This window comes from Gallinula chloropus (genome assembly GCF_964237585.1).
Source record: "Gallinula chloropus genome assembly, chromosome: 4".
Taxonomy (NCBI): domain Eukaryota; kingdom Metazoa; phylum Chordata; class Aves; order Gruiformes; family Rallidae; genus Gallinula; species Gallinula chloropus.
The window spans coordinates 73,882,095-73,906,470 of NC_140088.1; the positions used below are offsets into that span (position 1 = coordinate 73,882,095).

General features: G+C 42.8%; 1 protein-coding gene across 1 annotated transcript; it reads right to left on the reverse strand.

The window, feature by feature from the left end:
* Positions 1-112: 112 nt before the first annotated feature.
* On the reverse strand, positions 113-22,506 carry INTS10 (integrator complex subunit 10; the record flags this gene model as incomplete). Its single annotated transcript, XM_084263377.1, has 17 exons — positions 113-472; positions 6,404-6,497; positions 7,526-7,688; positions 8,134-8,213; positions 8,586-8,694; positions 9,756-9,908; positions 10,732-10,814; positions 11,459-11,612; positions 12,369-12,502; positions 15,216-15,385; positions 15,818-15,989; positions 16,360-16,500; positions 16,817-16,898; positions 17,686-17,825; positions 18,797-18,900; positions 21,375-21,442; positions 22,378-22,506. 17 exons carry the CDS (start codon positions 22,504-22,506, stop codon positions 316-318), a joined length of 2,133 nt encoding a protein of 710 aa, XP_084119503.1. The 3' UTR covers positions 113-315.
* Positions 22,507-24,376: the final 1,870 nt, after the last annotated feature.

Genomic DNA, 24,376 nt, shown 5'->3' on the forward strand with positions numbered 1-24,376 from the left:
CTGTTCTCTGTGTTTGTATCAAGATGGAAAGAACACACACCCACCTTAGTGTAATGCTATGGAAAATAACCCCAAACAAATACAACATTACAGAAAACCTCTTCAACGAAATTTTATTTACAAAGTTTTATCTACCCACATAAGAAAACTACGCGGTGAACAAACACTGAGTAGTGTCTGTGTACTGCAGAACCTGTAACTCCTAGGGAACTTCTTTGACTCCGAACAAGCGATTTTCCACTGCCACGCTGCTCTTCATACAACTAAGAGCCTTCCCCTCTCTCTGTAAGAGACATTGCACCTGGCCCAGTCCCTTCACGCCAGGGTCTGAAGCAGCAGTATTTTCTCATTAATGCAGAACCTATGCAACACCACCATGAGATTCTCCCCACAGCGCGAGACCTGGCGCTCCATGGCCAGGCGGAAGTCTTCCTTCACTCCTTTCGTTATACCCCGGGTAACTGTATGGTGCCTTGAACGATGAAGGGAAGAGAGACAAACAACATCAAATAATGGTTATTTGGTGCACTACAGTCATTTAAAAGGTGCTGCATGTCACTTACTATAGCTTTGCTGTCCATTCCTGAGTTTATAGGAGAGCCAAAGAGCCCGTGCTATGCTGTTTCCTAAAAACCATGCGTTTAGTAGCTTAGATGTGTTTCAACAGTTAGAAGTTCCCTAAAAGTCTGTACTCTCACTGCTCTGATGATGACTGTTGAGGGAAAAAACCCAAAAGTTACTGTTCTGGCTAACAGGAAAATCTATTCTCTTAACCCAGCATGTTGCTGGCAGGAAGGAATTTTTTTGCCTCTCTGCTGCCTGGGCCACTTCCTCCCAGTAATCACTTGTATGAATGGCTGGGGGCTGAAAGAGGAATGAAAAGATGAACCTGCTTTCTCCGGAGGAAGGAGACAGAGGGCTGCCACTATAAAGAGCAGAGGGCATCTTGTACCAGTATGAAGGTGCAGGAAGGAGCTACGTAATGCAGTGGGCACTGGTAACTTTTCGACTAATGAAAGGCACAGTGAACTCTTCACAGGCCAACACAAAGCCCAGAGCAAGCCAGGTTGCGGGTCTGTGTGAGAAGCAGCCAGCCCTTGGGAAGATACCAGGCACCAGGCAGGGATTATGTTTGTTCTGCGCAGAGGTTCAGGACGTTTCAAACAGACTGAAGGCCCAGCTATTGAGGAGGCTAAAGCAATGCTGGCAGGGAAGCTCTTGGGATAGTGCCCTGGTAAAGGCTGTTCTTATGAACAGTTCTTTGTACTCACATTGGCCTGTAGCGCTCAATCCCTAAATCTCACCCTTAAAACAATGTTCTGTGGTTCCAAAGCACTACGCTTTACTTGCACTTGAACTGGGTAAGTAAGATCAAGGCTTTGTAACCTCTACCTCCAAGCCCTACTTGGGAAGGGAAGCAAAATATATGCCCTGAAATGAGAGCCCTAGGACTACCTGAGGAGCTACATAAATTTAATTAGAGAGAAAAGCATAATGCTAATGTTGAGCCAAGTCCTGAGTCACGGGTAAGAAGGAAAGAGCTGGGCCAAGCCCAACAACCATACTGAAAGACAGAAAGGAAATAGTAAATAAAGGGTGAGGGCATCTATGCCAGTCCAGAAATGCTGGAAACAAGGAAGGGAAAAGTCTGGGAATTATCTTCACCAACAATACCACCCCACCTTCACTTAAATCAGCAGGTCCAGCATTTGAGAAAACACTTCTCTGCCAAAACAATAGAGACCTCTGTAACACGTGGAAAACCAAAGAGGCTAGCCTGGAGACTACTGGGCTATCCATTGGTGAGCTAGGCTGAGCGAAGCAAAACTGCACTGAAAATGCTCCCACACATTCAGAGGTAATGGGACAAGTATTGTTTCCCATCTTTACTGTTTTAACCACTGCTGAGTGCAATGGTCAGCTACAACCTAAGGGAGAATATGCAACCTGCAACTACTGAGCAAGCCAGCAGCGCTTTTGAAGACATGTCATATAACAACTGGAAACAGAGACCAGAATTCAGAACAACCTTGAAAAGTAGCTACAAAAACTACTACCTTGAAAACAAAGGGTTATGCTCTTCCTGATACATGATTGAACATGGACACTACTTTGGGAGATGTCTAGATTTTTGTTTAAATTCAACAGTGATTATTAAGTTGAAAGGACACGGATACTGGCAACTTATGGGAAAAAGAAAAATAAATGTTATAATAGAACAACATGGTTTGCCAGGCAATGTAGGCACAAATGGAGAAATAAAAAATACTGAATAACAAATTGCTGAAAACCATGGGCAGTAAAACATGTTGACAGAACACAGCACACTATGAGCGGGGTTTTTCCACTTGGTACCTGTCAGCAGTCTGTATGCTGGGCTGTAGCACAGGTATGAATTCCTGCTGCAGTAACCCCATGGGAGGGCTAGAAGTCCTTTAAAAAACAGCAAACAGCAGCATTCAAACACCCACACACCAACTCCCCCTGTGGTGCAAAACAACTCTCCAGAACAAGGAGCAACAAAGAACTAGGGTGAGACCACGCAGGTAGTTGACCACCAAGCAGCCAAAGGGGTGCAAGACCCTAATAGCATCAAACATGCAAATATCCCCAGATTTCATTGCCAGGCTGTTCTGCAACTGTGGGCTAAATACATACACATGTTTTTTGACAGTTACACCAGGAAAAAGTACAGCGGTAGGTGCAAAAACAATTCACAGTTGTACTAGGATGAACTGTCGTAGCTCTTCCCAGGAAGCGTGTCAGTGAGGAAAAGGCTGAATCAGAGGAGTGCTTGCAGGTACCACAGCTTCCCTGCAGAGCTGCCAAGAGTGTGTCAGCGAACCCCGAGAGCCCACAGCCTCAGGGGTTTGCTGCTGAGCCCAAGCTGAGTGCATGCACAGTGCGTATCCTATCGGCCAAGTTGAATACATGACAGGGTTTGTTACAGGTTGCCCAAGTATCTTTTCGTTAGCCCACTGATGGCCTTTTTCACCTTTTCAAATTCAAACTGCATACAAACGTGGGTCTTAGAGGGTGGCTCAAGGTCAGAGGACATATTCCAACTCCCATTTATGGAGCAACCTCCCATTTATGACCAGGTCCATGTGGACTAGCCACCAAAAAGTGTCTCAGCTGAAAGACAGTTTGGCTTCTCTGCGAAGGCAAGTCCTTATTTCTGTGTGCTATCTGTAAGACAAGGGAATAACCTCACACATCCAGCACGGAGCAAATCCAATGCCCCACTGAAGGAGAAATGAGAAAACTGGTATATAGAGAACAGGTCGAGTTTCTTAACCTAGGTCTCTTAAAATGTCACCTAAATCTCTTCAGGCACCTGATAGTAGAGACCATCACTAGGTTAAAGCCAAAATCATGGACCTTCCTACTCCCATGGTGGGTACAAGCAAAGGGAAAGCTTACAAGCTGCTTTGCAGGACCTGATCTGCAGGAGCAGAGAAGCAAGACTCACACTGCTGTGCCTGTAACATCGAGTTAGGTGCCTACCTTCGATCTTAGGATCTATAATTTCTTAATGACTAGGGGTGGAGAGCTATGTTTATAGAAGTCAGCGAAAGACGGGACATTCTAGTAGTACAGAAACACTCTACAATACAGCTACAAGAACCTGAAATAAAATAGTCACAAGAATTTGATCAAATTAGGTAATTTTTCAAGAGTTCTTGGTACGAATGAGTCCAGTACTTTCAAAAACGGATACAGGGAAGAGAAAATAAAAAGGATCAGCAAGATGTTACTGGAGGCAGGTGTTTGCAAAAGGGATTCTGCACAACTATGTCTTCATCCTGTCTGCAAGATCTGCAGCCAGAACTAAACACAGCCAGCTGCACAATCAGGATAAAATTTACACATTCAAGATCCTGTGTTTCACTTCGACTGAGCTTTTCCTCCTCTGTCCCCAAGGGGAGATGCAATGGGAAGGTGAGGCAGGGGCAGAGAGAGAGGCAGAACACTCAACAGCTTTCACATCAAGTTCATGCAGTTTGATAGGATAAGACTAAGATTTATCAAAAAGAGGAGCACAGTATTAATGTAATTTCTTGCATTTTGCTCTTTTCCTCTATAATGTCGCTAGCTAGCACTGCCACTCCTGACATACATCATCAGTAAAACTATGAAACTTGGCTTGTCTAGAAAGGAGTTCAAAAGCCCTTAATGGCTGAATTCAGAGCTCATCATAAAAGTCTTGTTGACACCACAAACAGAATGAGCTGGCTGCATCACTAGTTGAAACCAAAATCATGGACCTTCATATTCCCACAGTGGATACAAGCAAAGGGGAAGCTTACAAGCTGTTTTGCAGGCCCTGATCTGCAGGCCACCAAGATCTTACTTCAACTTTTGAAAATCCCGTTAGTTTCCTTTCCTCAGTTCAGAAAACTGAATGTAGTTTCCTATAAAGTACAAAGTACTGAGGAAAAGTGCTGGAATTCACCCGGGGAGAAAACGTCCTGTAAGTCACGATTCAAAAAGCCATCCTTATAAAAAACATATAATATGTGCAAAACACTTCCCATCAGTGAAGATGCAGGACTGCCACCTTCATTTCTGTTGAGAGAAGAGGAGCATCTGCTTCGTGTTTGGGCTGCTGTGGCAAATCAGAGAGTCTTTCTGTGCATGACTGAACAGTATCTGATCTGCCTCTGCAAACTGTGGGGAGGATGGTGCAGCAGCAGCTCCTACAACCAGAACTGGTGACAGTTTTGAGAGATGAAATCAAGTCTGCAGATTTTGAGCCTACCAACCGTTGTCCCAGGGCACAGGGCTGTGCTGGCACACTTTATCTACACCCCGCAGCTGTGGGAGGCCGTGAGATAACCTGTGCTGCTGAGATCAACACTGTTGGGTGACAGCATCCCTGAGCCTCACAGCCAGTCCAGCTATAAAAATACCTGGGATACCAGGCGAGTCGATGTCATCTCTGATTAGCGGACTAGGCCCTGAACTCTCCCTCTCATCAGCTCTCTGATGAAGTGGTTCCCATCCTACACATATCAGGCACAAAAAAAGACACTGTACACAGCATTTCCACTTGGATGGGGTATTGACCACAAGGGAATGGATTTCTCTTCTACAAGCCTTTCCATCACTGAGGAAACATAACACTGGTCAAAAGGAGGTCAAAGAGATTTCTGTCTTGCTAGGAATGCAGCTCACTACCTAATTCCTGACTGGTGGGGTCAGGACAGTAACAGCTACCACAGGAATCGGAATAAAAGCTGTGACACAGAGAAATAGCGCTGAACTATTACAACTAACTTGAAACAGCAGCTAAGAAGTCACCAGGTGTAACTTCAGCACTAAGCCCTCATGCTGACAGTGCTTATTTGTTAGCATCATATGTAGCTCAGCATACCCTACTGCTTGTTTTCAGACAGCTGGTTAGCAGCAGAGAGACACAGCAAGGGTAACAGTCTGAAAATCTAGAGCTTAAAAGAAAACTCTCTGTCACGTAACTGAGCATTTGTCTTTCTTCATTTCTTTAATCACATCTAACATCTTCTTGTTGTGTTGGTTACCTAGAACTCTGGAAAATCTATTTACTAGTTGAAATTTGGATCCAGTTGCCTAATGTTTGGTTCCCATTTAAAAAAAACCCAAACTTTAGCCCATTTCAAGTCAGTGAACAACCAGAATACACTGACCTAAACTGTTATTTCAACACACTTCAGCAGTCCCCTCTTACACAGCAAAATACCACAAAGTCTAATAAACAACCAGGATATTCCAAAACATTCTGCCACTAAAACCCTGCAGCAGATACTTGTTCAGTCTTGTCTCAGAACTAAGAACACCTAGGAAGTTAATCCAAATTATTAATTTCCTTCAGCATCTTGCAATAAGCTAAGCAGAACAAGTACACAGCAAAAGATGGCCTGCTAGTTCTGACAGAGAGGTTACTAGAGTTTACCTGGAGTGTAATTTAATTTCTGGTTTATACCTAAGTGTTTTTATCATTCAGTGGTCTTTCATAATTTTGTTTACAACAAACTGTGCTTGCTGACCAGCATGATTGTTCAGCAAAATGAGTAACACCTTGCATTCGAGCCTAATTACTTGAAGAATTCCCACAAAGTGCAAGTGTCTGGTTGAAAGACTAGTGCTGTAACCACTGTAATATGGATCATTCTAAAGCAACACTTAAAGTTCTGTAAAAATAGGAGTTTCAAGTTGAAGAACTTCCAAAAAGAATTCATGGATCATCAGGAGAGTCAGAAAAAGAAATTCACAGCCTTGTCTGAACTCCTTAGCCAACTCCTTAAACTCAAAAGACATGACAAACTTACTCTCCAGAAGTTTACATGAAAGCAAAGACGACTAGAACATACTCCCCCCGATTTTTTTTTTCCCAAGAACACAGTGAATGCTTTTTTATCCTTACTTGATCAACATTGCTTGATTTGGCAGAAGTTCCAGATGAATTTTCCCTCCTTCCTGTGTTCTTAAATAAGCAAATTCCTCCAACATATCAATATCTGAAGAAAACGTTAAAGATTTGAGTAGGGAATAAGTGACAGAGAACATTCCTTATCCCTCACGTGTAAGCCATGCTGCTGAAGGGGCAGTCAAAATGAACAGCTATTGAAGCAGCTCGTTCTTAAAAGTGATAAAGATCACAGCATGATTCCTGACCTGCCACAAATTCACAAGAAAGGACTTTTCAAAGTGTAAAATACATACATCAGTTGGGTTTTTTTTCGTCATTTCTTCAAATATACCCTCAGACTGAGGTAAAAAAAGCTCATGTCTCCAAACAAACTCCCTGGTTGTTTCTACTTCTCCTTCCTGCACTGCAGGTTATCAAAGCAGTGCATACTGAGGCTGGGACTGAAGGAAACACCACCAGGCAGCACATACCACCCTTTTTAGGTTTCTATTTTGGTCCCTGACTTTGCCTTTTTTTGTTTTTTTTTTTTTTAAACTTTCCTTCCTTTAACACCAGAACGTCTTTAGGTGTCTCAAAGAGGAGCCAGACCCCTTGCTTCCCAGGGACCAGGGCTGGATGTCTACTTAGGATAAACACTCAACTGTCCACGTGCGTATAAGCTGATCAAGGGCTAAGTCAGATACCCAAATACAGATACCAGATGTACTCTGCATGACCTCTGACGTAGCTCTTTACCTTACTCACCCCAAAAATCTTACCCACATAGAACATCTCATAAACAACAACCAACTCATTCAAGTCCTTGAAGGACAGGTACCACTTTATCACATGCCCTGTGTATCTGACTGAAAAGGCTGCCATCACTTGCATGAGCAGCCCAAGCTGCTGCTGCTTTTGTGAACAGAAGTGGAACTCAAGAGCCAGAACAGGTGACAGGAGGCACATTTATAGTTCCCTGCGTGCTGCCACCTATTAGAAGTGGATTGCACCGTATGGAAATACATACAGAATGTGATTCACAGAGGAGAACTGCTGCTGAACATATCTAACAGCTTTTTCAACACCCCAGCACGTAGTTTTGGATATGAAAGACATTCTTGGTTAGAAAAAGGATACTTGTGACATAGTTGAAGAAATTCTCATACTGGAAGTTTCCTTGTTGGCAGATTTTGTTGATGGCTTTCAGAAACAAGTTCTCACCCCTTGGCCACTCATGCTGAAGCAGAACAACTACATGGCCCAGCGCCATATCATCTCTGCTGTCTGTGAAAGCTCTGAGCTTCAGGGAAAAAAATCGACATTGAGACAATCAGGGAACACATGTTGCTTTTACAAACATATGGGCTTCATCTCACCTACATCTGTGCAAATATAAAAGAAGTTCTTTAGGAGTGTATTTCATTCTACCCTAAAATATACACATAAAATAGGTTGGAAATTTCACAGCCAAAATACCAAATTCTCACCACTGACCTACAAGAGAAGTCTGAACACAGACAAAAATATTTTGAAATTAATTCTATTCCTCTGCCCAAAACTAAACTGAATAGAACAGAAAAAGGTAAGAACAAACCCTCCTTAATCAACGCTCCCTCCTCTCCAGGCACAGCCCTTCTTCACACCCAGTCACACCACTGGAATAAGGCCATGCACTTTGAGGACACCAGGAACATCAACCAGGCCTTAGAAACACAAGGGAATGTGAAGCCTTGACTGTAGCTTACCTTGAAACAAGCTAACAACAGATGCAGGCAGTAAGGCATGATAGCTCTACTGGTACACGGCCAAAGCTTCAAATCAGACCCTGCAACAAAAGATTTTATCATGTGCTTCTTTAGGGGCCTCATAATCCTCTAAGTTTGAAAAAAAATTAGGAGCAAAATAGATCTACAATTGCCAAATCTGAGGTATGGAGTAAAACTCTGAATGTAAACTGCAAATGATCCAAAATGTGAAGTTACACATTTTGCAATTTTCTCTTCTCTTTTCCTGTGGCAGGACTTTGTCATAAACACACTTTAACAGGTACCAGCAGGAAAACCACTCACAATAGCAAGAGGGGATAAAGAACTTCCTCCTTTTTTGTAATACAGAAAGAGAAGAATTATATACTCAACCAAAATACATGAACTAAAATTGAGGTGACACTGAGTTTAGGGTAGTAGCAACTCCATACCTTTCCTGAATTTAGACTTTACTTTAGGTTGCTCCTCTTGCACTTTTCCTCCTTCTTGTATTGGAAGTAAAATACAGCACATGAGGTCAAGCACTTTTTCGCATGTTTGCTATAAAAAGGAGACATAATAATGCTAAGATACATTAATAATGATTAGTAATTTCAGATATTACAAAAGAAAAAAACAACCACAAAATTTTCTGCTAGAATTGGAATGGACTTAACACTTAGTTTGGTTGAGCAAAAAGATACAGTTGTCACTAAACAATCTCTGCGAGCCTACGGTAAGTCATTTTAATTGGGAAAAAAAGGTATTAGCATCCTTCACTTCAAGAGCATAAGGCCAATACAACTGCAATCAACAACTATTTTCTTTTGAAGGATTAAGTTTTCAAGTGAATTCTTAGAATAGTTTTTTAAAGCTTGTTCTGTCCACTGTAAAAATAGAAAGGAAAATGGCAATCTGACAACATGACAGAAATGCAGTGGATTGTTAATGCTATTTCCTAGAGACAATGAGAGGTCTGTGGGGTATTATCACATTTCCAATGAAGAAGTAGTAAACTGAAAGGGACAAAACGCCCCTTGAAAAAGTGTAGTCATTCTAAGATGATGTTAGATGCTAAGAGACCCAGCCTTTATCATAAGTGCTGACAGAGACCTCAGACCACCATGTACTCCTGTCACATTAAAATAGCAGAAAGTAAGTATTGCAAAGGTAATGCAAGTTCAGTGGTCAGGACAGACAATATTGTTCTGGAGTCTCTTATACTGTTCAGTTGATAACTAATTCTTTTCTAAGATGATCACAGAAGTTTCTATAAACCTTTTCATTCCCCTGCCATACAAGGTCCATACCTAACAAGTTTTCCCTCAATATTTTAAACTGTTTCAGTAAAGTTAAGGAATTTCAATTTAAGGTTACATTTACAGACAATTCAAATGCTATGAGCTATGGAAAATCAGAAAGCTCACATCACAACTATCAAATAGGCTTTGAGAGAGATGCTGAGTGCAATTCTCCCTGCGAAGCATGGATGTTTCAGTAGACCCTGGCTTATGTTCAATACCCTGCTGAAAGAAGGCTGATGGGTAAGTTCAAAGGAAGAAGACAAAGGAGAACCACAGGGCCAGATGATAAAGGACCATTGTGTGGAATGCTCTACATACCCGGTATTCTCCAAGGGCAAAGTGGCACGTTGCTAACTGGATTAGCGCTCTCTGATTTTCTAGTGATCCTTGTCCTGTAATTTGCTGTGGAGAATGAGAGCCCTGAAGAGCTGCCAAGTGGTGTAGGCTGCTAATTGCTTTTTTGTACTGCCCCTTTAAAAAAAAAGATATAAAAAGACAAGTGTTAGGGTCTTCTGTATACAGTGGGTAGAAAGATAGAAGTAAAAATTCCCACACAGAAAGCCTTCAAAACAGTGTGCTCAAAATTTTAATCTATCAGAACCCTCTCCAGTGATGTGGTGTGTGCAGGGCTGTGGACTGATCACTTGCAAGGCAGCGAGCAGCTTTTTAAAAGCCCATTTCCAAAATCACATTTATAACTGAAACAAACAATCATGCTCTTCAGAGTTTATCATCACTTTATTTTGACTATTAAAGTTTTAAATAGCTCTTCTTCAAGTACAAGTACGGGGAAAAAAAAAAATAGAAAACCCCAAAGGAAAAATATAAGAGAACAGGCTTTGTTCTATACAGGGTGTTTGGAATGGGTACAGTCAGAGTAATTTCTGGGAAGAATGATAAATTTTAACTAGGACATGATAAAATCTTCTGCTGGTTGAAAATCTGTCTCTCTGAATGTATTCCAATAGAATGCAGTGACAGACAGATAAAGATGCACTTTTCTTCCATATCTATATATATATCTCTACTGGTCTGAATGCCAAAGCAGAGGCCTTTTCCATATGTCAAAACTAGCTGGTCTCAACAGAGAGCTATGAGGGCAGGAATATCCCCTATAGGGTAACTGCCTGGTGTAAGAACAGCGTGATCCCATCCACAAAAGGGTCATGCTCTAAAGGATAAAATCAGCAGACCAAGCATTCAAACTGGGAAATTAGAATAGTTATTAGAAGGTACAAGAAGGAAGAGCAGCATAATGGTGTAATTTTTACTAGTTTTTACTTTATTTTTTTACCTGGTAGATGATCATGTCTGTGAGAAAGATTCTTAACCAAAGCCAGGTGTCTGTCTTCCATGACAAGCAAATTCTGGTGAACTCTGCGTAAGTGGTCAGAGAATAAAGAGAGAAAGAATCATTTCACAGCTCTGGGTTAAAAATCAATCATCTAGAAAAAAAAAAAGCTGAATTTAAAAATTAAAACAAACACAAAATGTGAAATCTTTCAAATATAAGGCACTCTCTTTCTCTACCATCATAATTTGTTTACACTTCACAGCATCCAACAAATCTGAAACCATCTAGGTTGTACTATTTTCCTGCTTTTTAGAACAGAAACTCGTTTTCTGTATTACACATCAGATACTATCAGAAAGACAGAGACACAGTAAAAACACACCTTCTCAAGCATGAACTAAAGCAGCCATTAGCAGCAGATCTTCATGAGTACTATCTAGGAACAAAATATCCAGAAATGCAACAACTGATAAAGCTTCTTACAGGACCTTAGATAAAAAAATATTCAGAACCCACAGTAAATTAAATTTTAAAGATTCACAGTGACAGGAATTGCCTTTTAACAATTTGCAATATGAGCTAGGGAGCCTGCTTTGGCAGGGGGGTTGGACCTGATGATCTCTCGAGGTCCCTTCCAACCCCTATGATTCTGTGATTAACAACAGTAAAATAACTTGTATGGACAGCAATGAAGCTTAAATGCAAGTCTGCTTGCAGTTAGCCTTACCTTTGTCAAGTGATTCCAGAGAATAGAGCAGCTCCCAGCTCTCTCTTGCCAGTTTAAAGCTTTCTAAAACTTCAATAGAGTTTGCAAGATCTGCCTTGTTTACTGTAATATGGCGACTTCGTGCCTTCCCAGAAGGATCCTCATCATCTGAGCTCTGCTTAAGAGTCAGTATAAAACAAAAATATTCACTTCTTAATTTATAGTTATTTCAAAGGACTCTAAAATCACAAAAGTTCCACTGAACATGATAAACCAATTCTGCACTAGAGATGCCATGGTGGTAGTTTTAACTGCCTTTGAGTGACTTTTTGCTTAGCTGGTTTTAATATTGAATCAATCTGTTTTGCTATGAAGAAAGTCAGTGGTATAGTGTCACACACACTGTCTCAAAAGAATTCATTCAGTTGAACGTGGTGTGCCACCACTGAGCTTCAGCCAACTGTCTTGTCAAAGTACATGCATTCTTTACATTTTATCACTCAGTTTAAGCCCACAGCAGCATAATGCAAATGAAATGTAACTCTTGTGTAAGAGCATGTTTCTACCAACAGAGAATATGTAAAGTAGTGGTATTCTACTATTAAAAAATTAGATGTATTTGCAGTTCAATCATGAAAAGTCAATTAATTTGTAAATTTATCTGTACAACATCTGACTCAACTTTTAACAGCTTCTGCAGTCTCTGCTGAACTCCTTCAACATACTCACATCAGCACGTATGTGTCTATAGCAATTGCTATAAAACTCACTGGCTTTAGCAAAAAAAAACTGGTTGCAAATTGTGGTCATAAACAGCTATTCCAGGGTAGCTCTAAAACTATGTCTATTACAACTGTGTTAAAACCACTACTGTCTGAATTCCAGTACCAATGCCATTGTTGTTGCAAACAAAAAGGTCTGGACAAGTTACCATTGTTTTTTCTCTCCCTTCGGCAAGTTTCCTCTTTTTATGTATGTGTTTGTTCCGATCAATGTCTGTATCCCCATAGATGTTGGCCACATCCTCAACAAGAACCAGTGGAGCTTGATTTGGAGCATTTGGACCTGGATTTAAAGATAAATTAATTCAGGATTGCTCTAAACTCATCTGAAAGTTCTCATGCCTACATCAAGCTGGTTTTGTTTTCTTCACAAGTAATGATTAAAACACCAGAAAAACCAAACTGAAATTAATTCACTGAAATTGCATAAGCTGATGACATTGGTGACACTATGGTTTTCTCAAAGCAGCCTTATGGTAGAGGACAGAATCCATTTACCAGACTTCACAAGAGTTTGCTTGAGAGCTTCAGAATATCTTTGAATCTTTTTCTTACAGAGCAGCCACAAAATATACTCAGGCAGCAGGTGTTCTCTCATCAAGCATTAACTGCTTTTCTATGTACAGCTATTTAACAGGCAAACAGACAAATGGCTCTGAAGTTAACACATGGCAATATTCTCAAACTATTCTCATAAGAAACCAAACCAGTATACTGACAGGCACTGATGCCTCAAAGTGAGTACATTTTATCACAAGATTGCTTGGTGTCAGCATCACCCCCACTGAATTCAGTATACAGAATTAAACCTTTAACTGACTGCCAGAGCCCATCATCACCCACCAAAGCCTCTAGAGAAGCCTCCTTCTGAGACACAGAAGACATAATTTCTACTTCCATTTGTGTCACAGAACATTCAGTGGGATCACCTCTGTGTACCATCCACTGTGTTGGAATCTAACCTATGTGAACTGAAAATAGAGCCAAGTCAATGTAGAAAATAGCATCCATGAGAAACTGCCAAATACCACAACTGGGATGCTGGAAAAGTTTTATCACTAAACTCTAAAGAGCTGCCCACTTCTAACACCAAAGAAGAAAAGAGTGGGTTCTTCTTTTCCCTATACTGATTTGAATGGGTACCAGTTAAGTGCTTTCCTTTCCACAGAAATGTTCTCTTGCCAGTAGCAGGCAAGCATGTTGTAGCCTTTATTCCAAAACCTTCAGTCCTAAACAAAACCCCACCCCACCTAACCTCATCCTTGACTTGGGCTGCAAACATTCTCTTGCATTACTAAAAGTTACACAGCAGCACAGAGAGCAGCGCTGTGTTATTCTGCCTAACCCAGCTCCAGACTGCAGGCTCACAGAGTTTTTAATTAATTTCTAGCACAGAGTGTTATAAATAAACTGCTAAAAGCACCAGCCCAAATAGCAACTCCTGCCAAGGCTGCAGGCAGCCTGAAAATGACGAGAGGTGTGAACTGTCTCATTCAATTCTCAAGTCTCCAGCAAGGCAGATATGATTTATGTAAGAGAAATGCATTGAAAAGTTTTCTCTCAAGAGTTTTCTTGCAAGTCCATGTACATGAGAAGAAAGGCACAGATCAAAGCTCAAGAGTTACTGGATTCAGAAGACACCTTCCCACCCCCACCAGGCTTCCAAAATATGTAGGGTCCTACACTTCTACACTGAGCCCTTCAAAGAGAAGAGGAAAACCCCTAATGATAGAAAGAAGATGAAAGGCATTGAATACCACTGAAAAGATGTCTTGGAAACATTTTCCTGATGTCAGGAAATGACAGAGGGTACCAGAAGTGCTGTACCAAAGGGCCTGAGCTCTGCCATCTCTGCATACATTATTTTTTTGGTGGTTCAGTTCGAAAACTTGAGCTTTAACATACTCACCTGTATGTTGAGCACAACTGTACAACTTAGAAATGAACTTGTTTACTAGCACTTTACTTCCTTAACTCAGAATCAAGCAGCTAAAACTATATGTACAGCTAAAGTATCTCACTGCCCTACCATAACTCTTCTTTCCTCTGTGCAGAACAAAAAACTCAATTCATTTAGTTCCTGTGTATGTTAAAGTGACTACAAACTCCTGGTTGTGATGTCATTTGTCTTTTGAGCTTAGCTATCCACAGACACTGTTCAACTGCTTACCCAACTTTCCATAAAGCTGTTGTACTGAGTGTTCTGTTACTCAAAAGAGCATTTGCTCCACGCAGAAAACTCTGATTAAACACAATGCACAACTAAAATGGAAATTTTATCATGAATCAGTAATTGTAGATTTAATTAGTACTAATTACATATGGTGACAGTTGTTATTGTTGCAAGGATTCCCTAGCAGGGAGTGAAGAAAATAAAGAGCTGAAAATTCCTTTTTGTAATGCTCTTTATTTCAGTAAGTTCTAAACAGACTAAAGGTTAGAGAACCTCCATCAGTTTCTGAGCCATCCCTCAAAGTCCAGTGAATCCCTGGAGAAGCAATCCATCCAGGGTGTTCCAAGCAATCTGTTTTTTATTTGATTAATTATAAATGTGTTATGTATTCCCAACACAAAAACATCTTCACTTGTTTTGTAGAAGCTTTCTGTACAATCCTTAGACTGAAGGAAGCCAGGAAAACATCTGCTTCAAAGAATCAGAATCAGGAGAAAATGATGCAAACATGATGCTGAGAGAGGAGTAGGAATCAACCCCATGGACATCTCTCTCAGCATCTGGTCTCTTACTTGCTAGACAACTGACTGCTGACAGCCAAGGCTGAAACCACGTTGCCAAGTTAGATTGGTCTTTGGTCTGATCCACTAGAGCAGTTGTCATGAACCACTTCTGCTGGTAAAATGAATGGTTCAGGAGAATTTTAAAAAACCCATGTCACTTTGAAAGATGATAGTTTCAAAAGACTAATGACAAAACATGTTTCAGACACTAGCAATGAAGTCACAAAACTCTTTACGAAGTTGGAACATTAGAAACTAACCTTGAAAGAGTGATGGCTGGATGTTGCTGACATACTGGAATGCATTTTTAAAGAAGACCAACATTGTGGAATACACTACTTGATTCTTATATTTAGCATGTGCATCACTATCAAAGTTACTGATGTATCTGCAGAGGTCTTTCATTCGATGCAAAATATCACCATAACTTCTGAGGAAGAGAGACATAAAGAATTCAGGATGTCACACAAACTACAAACCTACAGGAAAGAACACATGGTGAATATGAAAAACTTCATGTTTTGGCTGAGGAAATCCCCCAGCTGCAAGTCTGAGGAGGCTGGGAACACATGCCAAGGAGACTTCACTAAACATTAACCATGTTTCTCTTTGTTGAGGCACCTAGGGAAGGATACCCCACGTTACTACAACACGACTTTCACCAACAAAGAGTTAGTTTAGAGACTCATTTGAAAGAACTCCCTGGATCCAGTACTTTACATTGTGAGGTCCTGAAAGAGCAGCTGCACTGAATTTACAAAAAATGTCCTCTTTTTAAAATCCTTCTTCAACCCATCTCCTTAAGAGTTAAAAAACCAAATTCTCCTCGAGAAAAAACACCAGGAAAAAAAACATTTCTCACCTTCTTCCCTTATCCATTTGCCATTCACACCTCATTCCCACCACAGACAATATTTTAAATAGCCTCTCCCAAGGATCTGTGATTTGGGATGATTTCTCTGTGAGACCATCTATTACATATTTCTGAGAGCTACGCTTGCTTGGAGACATAATATCAGAGGAATCCTGTGAACCTAGGAAAACCAGCACATTTTTCTCTTCATAAAGAAATCAAACCAACAGATGTGTTTTCAAGAAGGAGACATGTAAAAATGTACACTGGAGCTTTCAGGATCACCATTCAGGGGAGACATGCATTCTGCCTCCTCTAAGAGAGCTAATAAACTGGATAAAAACATCTTGGATGTTTTGTCCTACTTCTCAGTATGTATGTTGAAGCATCATGAGGTATTTTGGTATCAAAGAACTAACATCAAATGCTACTAATAATCCTTGTCTATGAGGCACATTATATAAAAGATAGACATTCTTCATGTATGGATATTACTTCAGTAATACTAAATCACATTCTAAGAAAGGTTCATTTTGTAAAAATATTCTTACCTTGATACTGGCTTTCTGTTTGTGTAGATCTAGTTACATAGTTAATATAAAATTCCGCTGCTTTATTCAGATACTTATATAACAAGCTGGCAGGAAGTCGAACATCAGGGTTGTTAATTATTAGAGGAAGAACATCACAAACTAAAATAGAAAACAAACAAAAATCCTTTAGGTTTGTGGGGGTCTTTTGTTCCTTTTGTCCTAAGTAAGTTTCTCAACTGGCAACGCAAGCCTCCATCTCTGGCTGACCATACACCACACAGGATCACAAAGATCCTCACATGAACAACTGTAATACCAACTGGTACCATATGGGCAGCCTGGCCTAGTGTGGCATGAGCCTCTTCTGTCTGAAGTGGTTTTCTAATCTTAATATCTAGAAAGTAGCTTACTGAATTCTGAACCTTGCCATACTGAAAAGCTGTGTAATAAACCAAGAACATTAATATTTTCTTACCAAATAATTTCCTGAAACAATTCACTGGGCATTCTTGGTCTTCAATACTTTCAGCATCCAATAATGTTTCTCCGAGGCCCACCTGTGTAAGCAGAGGTGAGAATCAAACACTGGGCACGTGGCTTCAGAGACTTCTTCAACAGTGACTCAAAGGAGTTGAACAGTAATTCACTGGATGCATAAGCAGCAATTCACTATATGGCAACTGCCTGTGCTAGTCTCTCAATACATAGTTAAACTACATCCTGTACCAGTAAAGACGTGCACAGACAGGTCGGTACCAGACCTCAACACTGCAGCTTGTCACCTGCGCTGTAGTACCCGACTGTGCACCCTGCCTGATGCTAGCACGAGCTAGAACACGTTAACAAGTCAGTCAGTCTCAGAACTAACAGGCTTTTTAGCCTTTCAACTATTTTTAAACTTCCTTAGACTATTCTTCAATAAAGTAAGTCGTCAGTTCAGGAGCTCCAGCTGTGTTTTTTTAAGTCAAAGCAAATAATGCTGTTAGTTAGAGTCTAAACATAACTTGAAAACATGCAACCCTGGAGTTTACTCACATGAAGCAATGATTCTTTCTTAGTACCTCTCCTCTACACTCCTTTTTGTGCTATTGTGCTTCTTCAAAAAGCATGGAATATTCTTGCATTTACAATACAGAAAGAAATTCTTTTATTTGCTGTATCTTGAGGTTTCCACCAGGAAAGAATTGGGTAGAGAAAATAGAAGCAATCTGAACTACTAGCCACAATTAAACTGAGTAAAAAGACTCACCCTCTCACTAGGAAAAGGAAAATGTATTTCAGCAAAATCTCAAGCAACAGAATGCCAATGTCCCCAGTAGTTACAATGAGCTTCTCTTCTCTTACCCCATGTTGCACCACAGTCTCTGGGAAACGTCGCAGAAGTAGTAGTAGCATTTCTGCCCGTTCTAATGTGTTAAAACACTGCTCTGTGGCCTTCAGTAACATTTCACACTGGACCCGACCAGGAAGGGTTTCAAATAATCCTTGAAAAAAAATAAACCTCAAGTGTTTAACTTGTCTGAATTGTAAAGGTGACTGACAAGGGGTAAAACACAAGTGAACATCACCTTGCCACGCACAGTATAAGCCATCCTTATACTTTTTCAGCTTTTAATATATATACCTGGAAACAAATGGCTTTTTGTTTTCCCCAGAGAAGACCACATGAAGATTATCTGTGCTTTGAATACTGAAAATCCTAATACTTAAATATTTGGTATTTTATGATGCTTTTTCAAGAATGTTAACTTAGTTTTTTTACTTACATTCCATTTCTGCAATACTTTTATTATTAAAAGGTATTTTTTTCAATTTAAACTTCCAGTGAGACACTAAAAAGAAGTCAACATATTGTCCCTGTAATTTTTATGTATTCTGTTTGAAAAACAAACACACTGATGAAAAAGTAAATGTTTCCTTAACTGGAATAGGCTGGATGTGTAGTTACACTGCTTATTCTTAGAGCTGCTGCAGCACGTTTTCAAACAGCACAGTATCATTTCTCAGGTGTAAATCCTGCTTTTAAAACTGCCTGTGGTTGCCAGCAGTGAAAGCCAAACCCTTCTGCTCACCATTCAGTCCCATAAACATGACTTCATACATACAAATACACCCCATTTTTATAATCATTCATTGTTCTCTGCAATCAGTGGGATGATGACTAATACGTCTCCTTCCACTTATCCTCTACACAATCTCTTTCCTTCTTGTTCTGGCAGACGTCATCTACCCACCTCAGAGACAAAGCAATGGCAATAAGCTTCTCATGTCCCTTTGTGTTTCCCAAGCCTAAAACACTCAGCAAAGTCTCTCAGGATAAATTGAGAAAAAAAATCTACAGCCCACAAACAAAGTTAAAAAGACTGACATTTACTTGTCACACTGGGTATGTAACTGGAGGGTTTATCTTTAGATCCCTTCAAGACTCTCCTTATTCACTGAAAAGAATCCTTACCTCTTAAAAACTGTGTCTGCTTGTCCTGCGAGTCATTTCTTAATGCTGATGTAATAATGCTGATCTCCCTCCATACAGCAGGTTGGTCTGGAAAATTCACAAACCTGTAATAAAGTTGGAGGCAAGGAATACACAGTGATCTCAAAATCTGTTTCCAAGACAAAACTTTCCTATGAAAGAATGTGTATGGGCAAATGGAAAATAAACCCTTCCTTTTTACTGGTCATTTTTAATTAGAATCACAGAATCTTTAAGGTTGGTAAAGACCTCTAAGATCGTCAAGTCCATCCATCTGTCCAATACCACCATATCAACTAAACCATGGCTTGGAGTGCCACGTCTGCATGTTTTTTGAGCACCTCCAGGGACAACCTGGAGGCAGATGCTGGGCAGCCTGTTCCAGCGCCTGACCACTCTTTCAGTGATGAAATTGTTCCTAATAGCCAACCTAATCCTCCCCTAGCACAACTTGAGACCATTTCCTCTTGCCCTATCACTAGTTACTTGGGAGAAGAGACCAACACCCACCCAGCTCCAACCTCTTTTAAGGCAGTTGTAGAGAGCCATAAGGTCTCCCCTCAGCCTCCTCCTCTCCAGGCTAAACAACCCCAGCTCCCTCAGCTGTTCCTCATCAGACTTGTGCTCCAGACCCTTCCCCAGCTTCATTGCTCTTCTCTGATGCTCCAGCACCTCAGTGTCTGTCTCGTAGTGAGGGGCCCAAAACTGAACCCAGCACTTGAGGTGTGGCCTCATCAGTGCCCAGTACAGGGGGACCATGCCTTCCCCAGTCCTGCTGGACACATTGTTACTGATACAGGCCAGGGTGCCCTTGGCCTTCTTGGCTACCTGGGCACACTGCTGGCTGTTGACCAACACTGCCAGGTCTTTTCAGCCAGGCAGCTTTCCAGCTACCCTGCCCCAAGTCTGTAGTGTTGCCTGGGCTTGTTATGATCAATGTGCAGGACCCAGGACTTGGCTTTGTTAAACCTCATACAACTGCCCCCAGCCCAATGATCCAACCTGTCCAGATCCCTTCACAGAGCCCTCCTCCCCTTGAGCAAATGGACACTCCCACCCAATTTGATGTCATCATACTTATTTGGTGTCATCACATCTACTGAGGGCACACTCAATCACCTCATCCAGACCACTGATAAAAATATTAAGCCAAACTGGCCCCATGACTGAGCCCTGGGGGACAACACTTGTGACCAGCCAACAACTGGATTTAACTCCATTCACCACAATTCTCTGGGATCAGCCTTCCAGCCACTGCACACAGGTCCACGCTATGAGTCACCAGCTTCTCCAGGAGAATGCTGCAGGAGACAGTATCAAAGGCTTTGCTGAAGTCCAGGCAGATAACAGCTTGGTGAGGCAGGACCTGCCTTTTATGAACCCACGCTGTCTGGGCCTGATCCTGTTTGTCCTGCACATGCCTAGTGAGAGCACTCAAGATAAACCACTCCATGACCCGCCCTGGTACCGAGGTCAAACTGACAGGCTGGATCCTCGTTTCCTGGATCCTTGTTTCAGCCCTTCTTGTGGATGGATGTCATACTGGCAAACCTCTAGTCATTTGGAATCTCCCCTGTTAACCAGGACTGTTGATAAATGGTAAGAGTGGCTTGGCAAGTTCCTCTACTAGCTCCCTCAGTACTCTCAGGTGGATCCCATCCAGCACCATGGACTTGTAAGCATCCAGCTGCTGTAGTAGGTTGCAAACTGCTTCCTCTTGGATTACAGGGGGTTTATTCTGCTCTTCATCCTTGTCTTCCAGCTCACAGGGGTGAATGCTGTGTGGACAACTGGTCCAGCTAACAAACACTGATGCAAAGAAGGCATTGAGTACCTCAGCCTTTTCCTCATCCTCAATGGCCATGTTCCCCTCAGCATCCAGTAAAGGATGGAGATTCTCTTTGGCTCTCTTTTTGTTGTTAATGTATTTATAAAAACACCTTTTGTTATTCCTTACTACAAAGACCAGAATCAGTTCTAGCTGAGATTTTACCTTTCTAATTTTCTCTCTGCATGATGTAACATGATCCCTGTATTATTCCTGAATTGCCTGTCCCTTCTTCTAAGAGAGGCAGACTCCCTTTTTTTTCCTGAGTTCCATCAAAAGCTCCCTGTTAGCCAAGCCAGTCATCTCCTCCACCACTTCATCTTATGGTGCCTGAGGATGGCTTGCTCCTGTGCCTTTAAGACTTCTTTCTTGAAGAATGCCCAGCCTTCCTTGGACCCCTGTGCCCTGCAGCACTGCTTCCCAAGGGACTTCTCAGCCAGTGTCCTGACCAGGCCCGAAGTCTGCTTTCCAAAAGTCCATGGTAGGGGTCTTGCTGACTCCCCTCCTTGCTTCACCATGAACTGAAAACACTATCTATCATTTTGAGGTCGCTGAGCCCAAAACAACCTCTGGCCTCTACATCTCCCACCAGTCCTCCTCTGTGATTATTAACACCTTTTCTGCTTAATTTATCCACACACATTTCCAAGAACACACATTATATTTTTGGAAACTGACATTTATGGAACAAGCACCTGGCATAACTGTGGAGTTCCAGCTCTGATTACTCACATGTCATAGAGCAGCCTGCCTGCAGATGCTGTCCTTTCTGCATTCCTCTCAATAGTGTACATCTCATACTGCAGGGTGGAAGAACAGAACATTATCTGATCAGTCTTTTCTTTCCACTCTAAGAAACTGTCCCACACTCACCGCAGCAGTCTGAATAATGGAAAATTAAAGGATTGCAATGCCTGCTGTAGTCTAAACTCAGCTCTCAGTTTCTATCTCATCACAGACTAAATTAGGCATAGGCTTTTGTGTGGAACTGTAAGTACTCTACACAAATAATAATAAAAAAAAAAAGCTTGGTGAGAATTCAAAGAATTCCTTGACTGAAGTTTATTTCCAATCAAATACACCAAGTTATTAGAAGAGCCACAGCCAAAGGGGGTACTTTAAATCTGTATTAGAGTATTTTTTTATTATTATTATATTATTGCAGTTGTGAACCCAAACGTTTCGTCGTGGGCCAACACCAGAAGGAGAAAGAACGTCCCCTCCGCTGTTAAGAAAGGCAGTGCTGCCACAAACCACTCACGGGACGGGCCGTACTGCCGTGAAACACGGGGACAGTTACGCGCTCGTCGCTTCATTTTTAAGCCCTGTGCGGCACGGCGAGAGCCCGGGCACCCCCCAGCACCCGCTGCTCCACTTTCACAACAGCCACCCCGGGCGCTCGGTCAGCCTGTCACGGAGCGTTGGGCTCCAGCTACAGGGGCTGAGCCCTGTCCCCGCCAGGGCCGCTGCGGCCTGGGATGCTGGGCTCGGCCCTTGCCGGGGAGCTGCTCTCCGCCGCACCCCCAGCAGGGCCCCGCCGCAGCCGCCACGGCGCGTAACGGACGACGCGATGTCGTCGCAGTCGCGATAACAATTTCGTCATCGCAACGGCAGCCCGCGGCCCCGCCCCTTCCCCCCGCACCCATTGGCCGAAGCGTCTGCCAGGCAGGCAGCGCCGGCCCTAAGCTCGCGTGTGAGCGCCGGGCCTTTATACTGCGACGGTAGTGGCGCTTACCTGTATGTTGAAGTCGGCGGGGTAGAGGCTCCGCGCCGTGATGAGCCATGCCTTGGCCGCCCACAGGTCCCCCGGCACCAGCTCCCGAGCCCGCTTCACCAGGAACTCGCAATCCCCCTGCGCCGACATCTTGCGACGGACCCGGCCGCTGGGCGGCGCGCATGCGCGCCTCTGGCCGAGGCGGTCTCTTCCCGTCTTCCACCCCGCCCTGGCAGTGTGAGGCTGAGGGGGCGTGCACATGCCGCCATATTGGAAGCGGGCATGGGCGCTTCTGGTACCGGCGGGCTTCCGGTGCTGGCGGGGCGGCTTCGCCTCCTTCCCTTCCGCGGCCCTCTCGTCCCGGGATGTGGTTCTCCGGGGTGGCCGCTGGGCTGGAGATAGTGAGGGGCAAAGGGGTGCGAGGACTTTGCGCGGGGCGGGGAGCAGAAAGCTTGGGAGTTAAAGGGACTTGTGCGGATAGGAGGGGCCGTAGTGATCCCCCGTATTCCCAGGCAGTACCGTGGGTTCCCAAACCTCGCGACTGACCGCAGGGAACTGTGGGAGCAGCGGTACGAGCCTGCTCAGCAGCCTTTGGCGGCCGGTGGAGCTGCGGGTGGGAGGCTTGCCAGGCTGCCCCAGGAAGCCAGCGTTTTGTCTCGGGGCGGTGTCACGGGTATGACGGCACTTGGAGGCGGCTGCAGTGGAGCATTTGCCTTCCTAACGCTGGCATTGCTGCAGATCAGAGCCCACGTTAGAAGCCCAGGGCTGTAGCACTGCTGACTGGGCTCGTGCTGAGAGGTTCGTGTAGCCCAGGACCAGGGTCACCAACAGCAGATGCCAGGACATCACACCACAGAGATGCACCTAGCCTTCAGCAACTGGGAACTGACTTCAGTTTTCACTGTAACACTGATCTTTACACTGTCTTTATCCTTACTTACTTAGCTAAAGTGTAAATGTGTCTTGGTTTTTTCCACGTCCCTTTCTCTGCTCCTTTCAAATAGGCTGTTCATCTCTGATGCAGCAACAGACTTTGCACTTGGGAACTTCCACTGAGCAAATCTATAAATCTCCATATCTAGGAGTTAGTGTAATAATTCGATTACCAAATGGTTTTAACAGACTCTTAACCTCTACTGTAGGTAAAGGGCAAGGTCGCTCTTTTCCTGCTGAGGTGACTGATACATACTTGCCTTGCTCTTTCTCAGTTACTGCACGAGGTCCACAGATGCTTCACATTTTTCAGGTGCAGGTGACAACGTGTTGTCATGGTGCTAGGCTCCCAGTTTTCCAGTTGTAGATTCCCCATGGTGTCTGGGAACATGGCTTCTCAGCTCCTCTTCTCCATACTATTGTCAGTTCCTCCTATTCCAAAGCTACCAGCAGCATTATGCTAGGAACTTTCCACACTCTTGGTGGTAACCTTAGTTTGATTTCTCTCTGTGGCTTCAATATCGGGCTGTGCGCAGGGGAACGATGCTGTTTGAAAACGGGTGGACTTCAACAAGAGGTGTGCTTGCAAAGCCCCTGCCTTCTGAGGGAGGGGGCTGACTCCAGACTGTCTTTGGCCTGTGATTATTCCATGCCCTAGTTTGATTTACTGCTGCTGTACTAACAAATCCTAATTAGGGATCCATGACAAATGATGGCAGTAACAACTATTGCACAAGAGCCCCTTTGGAAGCAGTTGACTCTACGTATCAATAGCCAGCAGTGCATCATGGATCCAGCAACAAGATCCTGTTCATTGCCCCCTTTCTTAGAGCTGCTTCCAGACACTGATCAGCTGCAATTTGAAGGAGCACAAAGTATGTAATCAGTTTGCCATTCAGAGAGGTGACAAAGCCACAGTGAGCTGTCTAAATAAACCTAAACAAAATAAACATAAAATAAATGAAAATAAACATAAACAAATGTCACCGTTGTATCCTGCTATCAAATCTACAAACTGCTGTAGGCTGGTACAGGACTTCAGAAATGACTTCACAACGCAATGCCATGCAAATGCAGCAGTGTTGAT